Raw genomic sequence first — 13,753 nt, 5'->3', positions numbered from 1 at the left:
AGTTTTAGTTTGCCTGGTAAAGCGCTGCTGTCTGTGCTCTTCAACCCTTCTACTGCTTGTTGTACAACTTCTCCCACACAAACTGTGTCCTTTAGATCCCCATCGTACCACCTCCCAAGACTTTTCACTGGCTTCTCAGACACTGTTGGTATTGCCTCACCATTAATGTAGAACCTTTTATCTACTACTTTACCTTTACTTATAGAGATGCTCCTTGATTTAGTGGGCTTGGATTGCATTCGTGCCCATTCAAAGTTATTGATTAATTTGCCCAATAACCGATTAGTACAGGCTACTGTTGTAGTCATGGTTGCCATGTCATCCATGTATTTTTATATACAATTACCCATTTATACAGCTGGGTTTTTTACTGGAGCAATCTAGGTAAAGTACCTTTTTTTTTATTTTTTTTTATTTATCCAAGGCGACTTACAGAGACTAGGGTGTGTGAACTAGGCATCAGCTGCAGAGTCACTTACAATTACGTCTCACCCGAAAGACGGAGCACAAGGAGGTTAAGTAACTTGCTCAGGGTCACACAATGAGTCAGTGACTGAGGTGGGATTTGAACCGGGGACCTTCTGGTTACAAGCCCTTATCTTTAACCAAAGGACCACACAGCCACCTTGCTCAAGGGTACAACAGCAGCGTCCCCCACCTGGGATTGAACCCATGACCCTCCAGTCAAGAGTCCAGAGCCCTAATCACTTCTCCACACTGCTGCCCCACTGCTGAAATAGGGCAAAACTGACTGATGCTTGTAGAATCTTTTTCTTTAGGTATAAAGGCTCCACCTGCTCGGCACCATGCTCTTGGTACAACCTGTTTTTCCCATGCCACTTTCATCAATTTCCACAGGATTCGTAGAACTCTGCAGTCTGCAGTATGATACAAGTCGTACTTGCAAAAGAAATGACTCGTGTAATAATCAATGTTTTCATTTTCTTTCATGATGCAATCTTAGTTTTGCAAAATTGTTTTTTTTTTTTTTCCATTGTACAACACCCCCTTTTTCATGTTTATTTTGTTTGAAGCGTTTATTCAAGTTAACAACTAATGTTATTACTTTATGAAAATGTGTATATGGCCAAAAAATGCGTTGTCTACAAGATTTAACTACTGTATTGCTTTCTTTGTTTTGTAATTAATTTACGCGGGTAAAGTAAGGCATTTCTTACTTCTGGGATATTTTTCAACTTTAATACAGTGTTACATATAATGACTTTGATAACCTTTTGAAAACGAATATCCAAATGAATATCTAAATCTTGAACGAATATCCAAACATTTCCATGTTCGTCCCAGCACTAATTATATATACATACACAAACACACACACACACACACACACAACTTCAGTCTGGGACCTAGGAGTGCCGTGAGGTTCCAACATGATGGAGTGGGTATTTTATTGTCAATTTTTCCTTACTCAGACCCCTTACTTATTAAATACCCTGGTATCTCTGAATAGATCAATCGTCTCCTCTAAAAATATGCTAAATATTTTAATGAGCAAGACATGTTTGAAAAAAAAATACAGACGTGGCAGCTTTACTTATGACATGTTTTGCTTTTAAACAGACTATTCTGGAGAAAACAGTGGAACCTACGAAACAAATACGAAAGTAAAACAGCATATTGTACTTATTAATTATCTAAATTATGAATTTAAACTAGCAAAAAAGCATATGTAGTACTTACATTTTTTGAAGAACTTGAGCCATCACAACCCCATTCGTGAGATCATCTATTTTTTTACATGATGTTTCAACACCAAAGGTTTGTATCTGAAAAAAAACAATTTAAAAAAAGGGATTCATCTCCAGGATATGGTTAATTTACAATAGCATTCCCAGGTTTCGCCTAAAATTTGCCTTATTAATCATTCTTTTCACACATTTGGGTAATTTATATTGGAATCTTTGAGTTAACTGCAAGGATTCAATTATTATTATTATTATTATTATTATTATTATTTATTTCTTAGCAGACGCCCTTATCCAGGGCGACTTACAATTGTTACAAGATATCACATTATACATTATTTCACATTATACAGTTATCACATTATTTTTACATACAATTGCCCATTTATACAGTTGGGTTTTTACTGGAGCAATCTAGGTAAAGTACCTTGCTCAAGGGTACGACAGCAGTGTCCCCCACTGGGGATTGAACCCACAACCCTCCGGTCAAGAGTCCAGTGCCCTAACCACTACTCCACACTGCTGCCCGTAAACAAAAAAACTATTATTTCAGAAAATGTTTAGAATTAGAAATGATGTGAATTAATTCAGTTTATGCTTACCTACAATTCAAATTGATTAGCGCATTTAATAATGTTGTGATAAACCAATTTTCGGCACTAAATTATCCCCAAGTTTCTCCCTTATGATGCATAGAACATAGGGTAATGTATTACAAGAAATAGATGTCTACAATGATTTATTTCAGCAATTTTTTTGCAAAATTCCAAAAATGCTAATTCAAAATTTTTAAATACAATGGCATTACTCTATCCATAACACACAAGAATTTTATATTTACAGAAGAAAAAAAAACCTCAGGAGATTCAATTACAAACATTGAGAAATGTCTTTCCAAATGTAATTTCAACAATTGAAGCCACTGAGAAATAATTTTAGACAAAAAACTTTACTTAATTTAGTATATTTCAAGTACAGTGAAGAGCGTAACACAAGACCAAGAATTACTTAAGTGGTAAAAGAATTGTACGAACTGAACCCCCCCCCCCCAATTTTCATTCTACAAGAATACAGGAATCAAGGACACACAGACCTACAGTAGCTGAGGGAAGAAGCACATTAAAAACCCACACACATTTAAGCGATTACAGATGCAGGTCCACAATGGTACTGTATTTGTGTAAGTGTACAGTAACACCAGAAGTAAACAATATCCCATACAGGCTCACAGCCTATCCAGCACACCCAACTTCCTGTCCTCACACTCAGGAAATGATGCGGGCATGTTTTAAAGCCAGGGGACTTCGCCATTCTATAGTGATGTGTCTAATTACATGGCTTAATGTTCCAGCTTCAGTCTAGTAATTATTTCCTTTGTGTGCAAAAGGCAATTAGCTACACTCAAGCTCCAATGGTCCTGAACTGTATAATCGTGTTAGGAAACTTATTTTTCACATAAAGCAGACATCTGTCTGCTGCTAACCTCCAGACTTTCCCTGTCCTCTATGCACTCTTCACACAATGAATATACAGTAGACTAGGCCTGCGTTATAACAATCCATAAGTACAGTGCATAGAATGTGTTTTGTTGTCACGCTTTTCCTCCTGTGAGAACTTTAGTATTACAGTAAAGATGCACTGTTGGCTTACTTTACAAAACAAATTTACTGTACCTGCACATGAGGTATGGCATGGGTAGTCAACATGTAGTGTGCACTCCCCATATTTGTTACTGTCACTGGATAAAATTTACAAAATGTGTATTTTATTTATATATATATATATATATATATATATAGATATATATATTTTTTTGCAATGATCAGTTGGACCGTAATTAGATCTTCTCAAGTCCCACCATATTGTAGCACTTTGCTTACATTTCTTATTTTAGACACACACACACACACACACACTCTCCCATCTATAAATATTTTTAGAACAGTTTCATCATACAGTTACCCAACACTGACAAGTGATGAAAAGCAGCTTTAATATTAGGTTTCAGTGCAGCAGGGATCCTGTCTGGGATGTGTGTATCTGTTTTAGTTGGACATATTATTACATAGTTGGATTTAATATTATACCACACTAAGAAAAAAGGTTGTTATATGGAACTATGATGATATAACTTCACCACATAATAGCCCCACAAAGGCCAACCATAATTATTTATAAGCTATTATTAGCGTTTCAGTTTTCACACATTCACATTAAAAGTATGGTCTAAACTGAAATACAAGAATGTATGTAAATATACATTTCTTAGTAAGGAAACCTGATTTGTCAGGAGCTACATTACAACAATCCTTCTGTGCGTAAGATTGCTGAATTTACTAGCGAGTTGCTGCTGCCACACTGTTAATTTGTGAATACAGTATATTTTTACAATTCATAAATCTGTATGACAGGAAGTAAAATGTCAAGTTACTTCTGACCGATATATTTTACGAAAAGCAGCAGCTGCCTCTTGCTATGTCTATGCTTTTGTCTAAAATCAAAGATTGGAACCACGACTCTTGCAAAGCATTCACAATTTCTGACACAACTGGTTCATTTAGCGCATCCACAAACTGCCAGCCAAAGTTTTTTCTAATATGATCTGCACCCATTGATACCCCATGCCTTTCCATCAGCCTTATAGAAAAAAGGCAGATAACATTTTGACACGACAAACAACTGTTTAATTAATGCTACTATTGTAAAATAAACAAGCATACAAATACTAAAAAGAAGCACATTCCTACATGTGCAGACATGCGGCTTTATAGATGGCATTTTGTTAGTTTGTTAGTCAGATATCATTTCTGAGGACGTGTGTAACTGTGGCTTTGCTATCATTTCCCACATGACAGAGTATCCCGTGCCCGAATGTTTGCGTGTGCTCAGCAAAGCAGGGATGCTTGTGAACAAACTGTGCTTCTTTGAAACCGGAGAATGTGGATGCCATAATATTTCTGAATAAAAACAGAAAATAAACTCTGGAGAGAGCACAGACTTTGTTACGTTGGACTTGCAAATAGTTATTCTTCTGTTCCCCGTTGGAATTTGTTTTTTTCTAATCTGGTTGCTTTCAAGACATCTTAAGGTAAGACCGTACTATTTGTAATGTTTTATTAACTTTTTGTGGGGTGACCAGACATAAATAATTAGAAATGTGTAGTTTTAAGTTCAACTGGAGAAATGTTTACTTTTCGTGATTAGATTTGATGAAAATATATGTACCGTATTACTTCGAATTAATGCTGCCCTCGAATTACCGCCTTACTCAAATATCAGCTTTTTAATAGACGCCGCCCTTGAATAAACGCCGCTCTCAATAAAGAAATGTAAAGGTATTTTTTTTTCTACCCTGCTCAAAAAATAAAGAAACACGCAACTCTGCCTATGTACATGACACCCCAGAAGGACTGCAACTTCAATCCAGCATGTAATACAAACTAATGTACACCCACCTTAGTAAGCAAAGGGGATAAAACAAGGGTTGTCTGTTTACCTCGTCGTCAGCTTGGATGATTAAGAAATACATGCAATTATCAAAACAATGCTGATCTCATAACTGGATTATACTGTTGTATACAATGGGAATATTTCATACTGGCATATCTTTAAACTATTAAGCTAGTTGATGGCAACCCATGTATTGAGGTATGTATTGTATCGTTGTGACCCCAAAGATACTGCACACAGCCCTAATTACATGCCAGAATTTGGGTTACTGAATGTACTTACTGTACAAGTTTCACCACAATTGGATGATGTCTATTTTGATAGATCCAAAAAGAATCTCCTCCCCTCCTGGGATTATCATCAGTTCTTCACTACTGATGGATACACCTCACTAAATAAAGAAGGACCTGAAGGAAGAGCCCATTCTTTATTTGTTCATTTTGCTTGCACAGACATCTATGATACAGCTTTCAGACTAGCACTTCTACAAACAAGTAAGTTTCAAAATGAAGGTTACTGAAGCTTGTTGCCCTATACTGTGGTACTGTACACAGAACACAGCAGTCCAGACAACGCACGTATAACATGTCCAGATTCTGTTGTGCACTGCATACTTGACTCCACTACTGTACTGTATAGCTATGGTCAAAAGTTTTGCATCACCTTAAAGAATTATCTCATTTTGCTTCATAAAGTCAAATGAAACCGGCTGAGTAACGTTAACATATTGCATTAGATACCACTTTGTAGTTTATACTTAATGAAATGCTGACACTGTACTACTATTATGGCTTCCGATAGACATTTGCAATATCATTTTGTAGTTTATTTGCTTACATGATGTTAAATAAAAGATCTAATTTATGTACATATAAGGTTTTTTTGTTTTTTTTTGTTTTTATTTTTAATGAAGGTCGTAATCCTAAAATTCTAGGAGATGCAAAACTTTTGGCCATAACTGTACATACAAAAAAGGGTTGTGTCCTCTGTTGTCTGAAATATGTTTAGCCCAATGCTATTTATTTGCCATTATGAAAATGATGTCTATACTAGACAAAAACTAAAAAATATCTCAGGAAAAAGAAATGGAATATGAATGCTGTATTATATAATTACCATTTGTCAAATTTTCATCCTAGAACATTTCTGACATGTAATTGTAACAGAGGTCAAATACCTTACAGTGCAGTCTGTATACTGACAAAAAATACACACAGTACACATTTTGTTACTGACTGCATGTGTTTTTTTTTCATCCATTTACATTTCTGTAGCACACATGCCTCATTCTTTGCAATGCTGTCTGCAAACAGCTGTTTGTCACTGTGTTTCTCAAAGGCATGCTAGGAGATTCATCAGAGCCGATTAACATAATCAACTGCCCCACTGCCAGCTCTCCATTACTAAATTAAACATATTGCTCAAGGAAATCTCTTTATGAAACAATAAATAGTAGTCTAATTTTACAAGTGGATGTTGAGTATTTTAATTGAATTTGCTCCAGCACATAATTACTTGATGCTATTACAGTATTCTTATATATACTAGGTTAATTCATTTTAAAATTAATTTACAGATTGAATCATTCAGCAAAAGCCATTCAACTGTACAGTACACAGGGATGCCTCTTTGAAATGCTGTACAGTAAGGCTGGTTAAACTGTAATAAAATCCTAAAAAACATAAAAACTAAACATTTCAAATTGAAAATGTCATGATTTAAGGAGATCTTGCATTCACTTTTACAGTTTTGTTTTACATTTACATCTGTACTCCTTTATTATCTTCAGTTGCAGGACAAAAATCAAACCAATGTGAATTGGTACTCTGTCGATCCAATTTAGATTTTGGGCAGATGACTTGGATGCTCAAATTCAAATGAAACATTGACATACTTTTTTAACCATTTGATCACAAATTGGGTTTTAGACTGCATAGAACTGGCGGCAGCCCAATTTTTAAAGTGGAACATGATAAGACTTGACTTGTACATACTGGTTTCATGAGCAGAGATGGAAACAGCACAATACCATTAGTTGCTTCAGCCTGGTTTGCAGTGCTTTGTTCTCCAGCAACCAATTTTTCATTTCTTTGAAAAGTTCACAGATTCATTACATTCCATTCTATCAAATCCATCAGCTAAGAACAAAAGCATTTCACAGTACAGTACATGGAGCATAGTGCCAGTAGAGGTGCAACAATTAATCGATGCATCAATTACTGGTCCTTAAATTTCCAGAGCGTCAATTACATATTGGTGAATTGATGCATCGAATTAGAACCCAGTTTGAAGTCTCCTGTTGCTGGTTTGCATTAAAACCTTGAGCACGTGAGAATAGGCCTATTGTATTCACGTTTTCTTGATTAAAAAATTTAAGCAATATGTTTTTTCTTTTTCAAATAGAAAAAACTGACAAAGATTGGTAATTTTGGGGGCTTAGGGATAGGGTAAAATTGTATAAGAAGCTGAATTTAGTATGATAGTTAAATTAGTCAAGATTTGTGAGATTAATTAAAATGTTTTGCTTTGCTTTGGACATAAAATGTTAACAGTAATGAACAACCATAGTGCAGATAGAAATTACTTCTGTACAATTCCTGTGAGTTGATGCCATCAGACACATGGGGGCTAATGTCAGGGGTGCAAATTTGGCGCTATGGCGCTAGATTCTAGCGCCAGGGTACCTCATATAGCGCCAGCAACATTAAATCCCAGCAGCAGTAGACATGTTTCATTCTTCTTTTTTCACAGCAACCATAGACGGTGACAGTTTCTCATTGGGTCTGTACTACTCACATGGCCATTGGCGCCGGCAGTTGTATGCACGTTACACACTCTGCGTACCATTGGTTTAAAAAGTTTCGGCTTTTTAAGTGTGGACTCACATATAATCTTGTGCGATCGGTTGAAGCGAAACAGACATTTTAAGCTTATAGGATTGTACTGTTTATTTAGTGGTAGTAATAAGCAAACAAAAGCAGATACATTTGGATGAAGCTTGAAAAAGAGCAGACATCTTTCTTCTGATGATCCAGAATGTCAGAGGGGAAAAAATCAGTAAAAGCACCGAATTGTCTGTTTCTTGCACAACTGTGGTGGAGTTGGCATTGAATGTTAGTACTGTTGCTGCTCTTCCAGGATTGAGCACATTAAGTGCACATTTATACAAGTTTAAATTTGTATTTTAATTTTATAAGTGTCTTGTATTAAAATGAATATACATTCCCTAACCATTAATACATAATTGCAAAGTTGTGTTGTTATTATTATTATTATTATTATTATTATTATTATTATTTTATTTAACTGCCTGTTTTGTCACACTGTGTAAGAGTACAAAAAAAGTTTATGTTTATACGCCATGCTTAGGGGGCGAGTAATGATTACATTAGTTGTAGTGATTGTGGGAGTAACGATTAGAGATGGAACCAGCAAAACAGATTTGTGAATTAGGTTTTCCCCTAGTTTAAGTCTGTATTTCAAATAGGTTTCTTTGTACCTTTTATTGTTGTTGTGGACTATTCTGTGATAATTTAGCACCAGTAGGCTCTCTGATGCTAAACTTTTAAAATAATTTGCACCCCTGAATGTGCTCTCAAGTTGCTGTACAACCCCATTCTGTAGAGGATTAGAGGCAGCCCCTGGCCCTGGCTGCGTGCTGCACTTCCATCCCTAATGGCAATGAATAGGCCTACAACCAATTAGCCAAGCAAAGAATATTGATTTCCATTGTGTGTTGGAGAAGAAAAAAAAAAAAAGAAGGTGGTTCAACTTGGTCTTTTTTTGCGCTAAACCAAGGGCCACCTAGTGCAGATATTCATTATATCCCAAACAGTTACAAAAAACATATAGCGGCCTAACTATAATTTACTGGAGGCTAGAACATTTTCAAATATGACAATATAGGATTTTTGTGAAGAGAGCCCGATCTGGTACTGCTGTAGGTAAGTAACCCCCCTTCTTGCATTAGGTTTTATTGTCAGTTTTCAAATACTGTACAAGGCTCTTGGGGACGCGTCCTTTACGCACACAGGGTTTGTCGGGTCTCTCACGTTTGCATTGTCTGTGTCCCCAGAAAGCGTGTGTCTGCCTGACATGGGCAGCGCCATGGAGGATTATTATTATTATTATCATTATTATCATCATTATCATTATTTAAAATCATGCAGGTAATGCAGTAGCATTGCAAGAGGTTCATGCTTCAGGATGTTAGAAAGCTTATACTCCTTGTTGTAGCTCCTGCTGTGGAGAACTGGAAAACATGGACCTGGGAATACTTGGATCAGAGCGGACTGAGGACTGAACCTATAATGAGTTGCGCCCCTTTCATGTAACCGCCCGTGTACAGTTGCTTGTTTTGCAGAAATCCATTTCAGGCTTTCTTACTAACTGCTTCCAAAGCATAAACAATTGTGTTTGAACAATGTTAGTGGCTGCTGACAGAAATAAATGGTTCAGAAGTTTCATTGATTTTTTTTTGCTGTACTATAGTAATACTGCTAAGTTTAAGGGTCTACTTGTTGCTTGTCAATTCTTGGCAGAATTAATGGTAGTTCGACGATGTGCACACGGTCATTTAAATCTCCCTTCTACTAGCCGATCGTATGAAATATGTTACAAAAAAAATTGCTCCCCTCGAGTTAAGTCTGATATGAATTGTGTTATCCAGTTTGAAGAAATGAAACGAAAGCAGGACTTCACTTCCCACTTTCCTATAGCTTAGTGTTCTGAGCAGAGCACGCATACTTTGCAATATTGAATAAGCAAGTTAGTTCGTTTGGGGAACTCGGTAGAAAAATAGAAGGTGAGACCAAAACATGAATTATGATTCATAAATTTAAAAACCTGATAGGTTCTGAACTTCTGGAGCATTTGGTCTCCTTTAACATTAAGAGCAGTGGGGGATGCCTGGTTGAGTAGAATGGTTGGTTGTCCTTTGATCTTCACAGCATTTTGCTTATGTGGATTCTTTCGCCTTTTTGCTCTTTTTGACAGAAAAAAAATGTGTGGCTTTTAGTGTTTGTTTCTTATTGTTAAAAACGGACAAAACTTTCATACATTTAAAAAAACAAAAGATGTACCATAACATTAAGACTTTGTACTTTATTGTGTCCAACATTTTCACTGGGACCCTGTGACAGGCAGGCTGTAGTGGTGACGTCAGACCCCGAAGAAACACACAGTACTGCGAAGTGAAATGTGAATTGCGCTGCTGCGCAGTTTAATAATGAACAAAATAAAAGGTTTTAAACAAAAACCGCACACGGCACTTTGGGCCAAAATAAATAGACGAACAAAACGACAAAACAGTGCACGAACAGACAAACAAACACGGTGAGTCAAAGAAACTTTATTTTTTCTCCTTCTCCACACCCATTCTCCACTCACCGAGAGTGAAACGTGCATCTATATGTTGTGCCGGGATTAAATTACTAATTAATTATTCACTTGAATACCAGCACCTGAACTCATTTGTGCAACCCCGTGCTCACATATTATTAAATACGTGAAGTGATAGTGCATAGTGCAATCCCAGTGCCTAAATACAATTATACATTTTAAAAACTCGTTCTCATTACCCACATTATATCCCATGTACCTGCATCAGTTTTTTTTTAGTTGAGAGTCCTAGAGCCTCAATGGGAGTTTAGGAGAGTCCTGCTGTAAATAGGGATTTATGAACAAATTGGCATTTTTCAGTAATTAAAATGCAGGAAAAGCAATGCGCTACTGTTCTCAGTGGGTAGTAAAATTAAACTAAGCACATAAACCCCTCTTTTATACAAATAGGGGGTGATGTAAGGATACGCGCAAAGTGATTTGTGGGTGCAAAACTGTAAACTGTGTTTAGCAGCCATAAAGTCTGATTTTACTGGTCACTAATGCGGCATATGTAAAGAATGGTGTTAACCTGGCAATCTGCACCCGCTATCGAATTTGGACTTTGCCATCATTAATCCATTAAAATTATATTGAAATGCATTCACATGAAGAAAAGAGCATGGAATTGGGCAGGATCTGGATACTATGCGGGTGCAAACATTATAATGTGATGTAAGCATTTTGCCTTGCACTTAGGCATTTACTGACACTCCAAAAACTTTTCACCTCTTCTTACAAGGTGCAAACCATTATGTCATGCTGAAAAAGGCAGGCCAATACATATAATTTCCTAAGGATACTTGTTGGTTGAGGCTTTTTCAAATAACTCTGTTTCATGCTGACTCTCAGCTCCTTCTCAGAAAACCTCAACCCCCCCCCCCCCACACCCCGGTGCGCCAGAAAGACTTCCTATTGCTTCCTATTTTTGTGCTCCACAAATGTCATACAGCGACTACTGCTCTCTGTACTGCTAACTCTGCAAATGCGGCCGCTAAATAGACCGATGCACTCTTTGAGACCCTCATTATCGTAATTGCGGAACATTACTTGCGCGTGTTGAGTAATTTGCATTGCTCTTAAGCTTACATAGGGCGTAATGCAAAGTAATTGCCTGGCTGCAATACAATTTTAATTTTGCGTGATTATTTGCACTTGCCTATACTTACATCCCCCATAATGCATTTTTGAAGAGTATTAGCCTGGATGTATACTGTAATCTACTACTGTATTTTAAGCACTGTATCCGACAATAAGATTGTAGTCAGTAAAACAGCCGTTTCATGTCACATCATTGTAATCTCGCCTCCAGAAAAGGGCTAGTGGAGAGAACCATTCTCCTGCTGTGACTGCCAGGAGTTATGTAATGGAATTTAAGATGTGTTAACATTCAGTCTGCTTGGCTATAGATAAATAGAAGCCACCCTGAAGTCATTGAAAGTACTGTATCTTACAGTAAGTGAATGTTCAAAAAGAAGCATAATGAATGAATTTTACTGTTTATTCAGTGTCTATAAAATGCTAATTTAATCTGTCATGGAGAATGGTGGCTCCGGTTTTGTTATAATGTTAACTCCCCCCACGCTAAAAATGAACACATAACAGGTAGATAATTATTACTTTACAAAATTCTGATTAAGAAGCAAATAGTCGTCCTTGTTTTATCAGTATGAATAACAGACAAAATACAATCTTGAGATGAATTAATTTATCTATCTGTTTTCTTTTTATAATAGATTCACTACCTTGAGTACTTCTCCTGTTTAACTGGTGAATCTTTTAAATGTAGCGGTACCGTGGTGGAATTAGCTTTCATTTTCAAAACAGCTCAGTTGTGGTTGTAACCTTATACTTTATAAGGTCATACAATGCAGGATTCAACAATAATGTGGCATACACTACTTGTTTTTATTTTTTTAATTTTTTTTTTAAATCGCTGTCTTTATGATTTGTTAGTTACCAAAATCTCAGTCAACAGCTGAAGACAGATCAGAGGATAACTTCATACCACTTAATTTGCACCGATGGAACATAACCTGTTTAACTGTACTGATGACGTATCAAATGCTTAGATGACAGATATGGTTGCATTCTTGTAGAGAAAACAAAATACATTTCGACAAGGAATTGCATTAGTTCCATTAGTTGAGCGCAAGGTGGTTTCAATAAATACTTTCCGATTTAAATAAATGTTTATTTTTTAAAATTGTTTTTATATATAATTATTAGTCAAATAAACCGCTACTGAATAAGACAATTATGCTACCTACTTCCCAGGCAGGTAGCAATTCCTCACTACTACCTTAAAAAGTTAACTTCTAGCCCTGTATCACTAGACTGGTTATCGAAAAAAGTCAAGAATTACTGCATCTGTACTATACAGTCTCCACTGGCATAAATTCAACAAAACACTGCTTTTTGTATCTCTCTGAGAAGAAGAGGCTAAAAAGAAACCTACAACCTGTCACACAGTGACACAAACTATACTCTCTTCTTCACATGGGTTTATAACCCATTAAGATGTCAATTGCCTTGGAGCACACATGCTCTTCAAACCAATCTTCACTCATCTCAGTTACTGTACCCAGGAGGTAGTTATTTCCTTCCCTTGGCCACTTAAATCCCAAAGTACAGTACAGAAAATTTGTAATTTGTTCCCCATCTAAAATAATGGACCCAATCTCCTTGTGAATTACAGTGTAGCCTAAACAGAATCACAGAGAACAATTCTAGTAAGCTGCCTTCACACTGAATAGAAGTACAGCAATTTTATTTTTCTTAAAAGCCTTCAAGTCTTGGTGACTATTATTAAATACATTTTCAGACAGGCCGATTACACCTAAGGCAAAACAGAAATAAATCTCTGCCAGGGAACCTTGTAACCCTTCAGTTTTTTTTCCAGTCCATTATGCTTACTCAGTTGGACGGTGGGGATGTCTACAGTACCTCAAATATAGGTCAAGTCTCCTCTTGTTAGGATCAACTCGGTGCGTTCCACAGGCAGACATTTAATTAAGCTGGGTAGATGTACTTGACTATCAACATATCGATGTCAGGATTAATTTGGTCACTTATAAAAGTTAAAGAAAGTGGTTTTGAATGAAAGAAACTAGTTCACATCCAAATCATTGTACAGTTGTGTTAAGTACTGAAGACAAATATCCTGTCTCATAAGAACTTAAGAACGTTTACAAGAGCCCATCTTGCTCATTTGGTTG

General features: G+C 36.5%; 1 protein-coding gene across 4 annotated transcripts in view; it reads right to left on the bottom strand.

The window, feature by feature from the left end:
- Positions 1–13,753, bottom strand: part of LOC117409342 (protein Hook homolog 3) — a 65,642-nt gene that overhangs the window by 42,275 nt on the left and 9,614 nt on the right. For all 4 annotated transcript variants that reach the window (XM_058994029.1, XM_058994031.1, XM_058994037.1 and 1 more), the window contains exon 2: positions 1,702–1,787. In XM_058994029.1, the coding sequence (XP_058850012.1) occupies positions 1,702–1,787 (86 nt within the window). The remainder of the gene's footprint in view (positions 1–1,701; positions 1,788–13,753) is intronic.

Source organism: Acipenser ruthenus, chromosome 2 (assembly GCF_902713425.1).
Source record: "Acipenser ruthenus chromosome 2, fAciRut3.2 maternal haplotype, whole genome shotgun sequence".
NCBI lineage: Eukaryota > Metazoa > Chordata > Actinopteri > Acipenseriformes > Acipenseridae > Acipenser > Acipenser ruthenus.
This window is presented reverse-complemented; position numbering and strand designations above follow the sequence as displayed.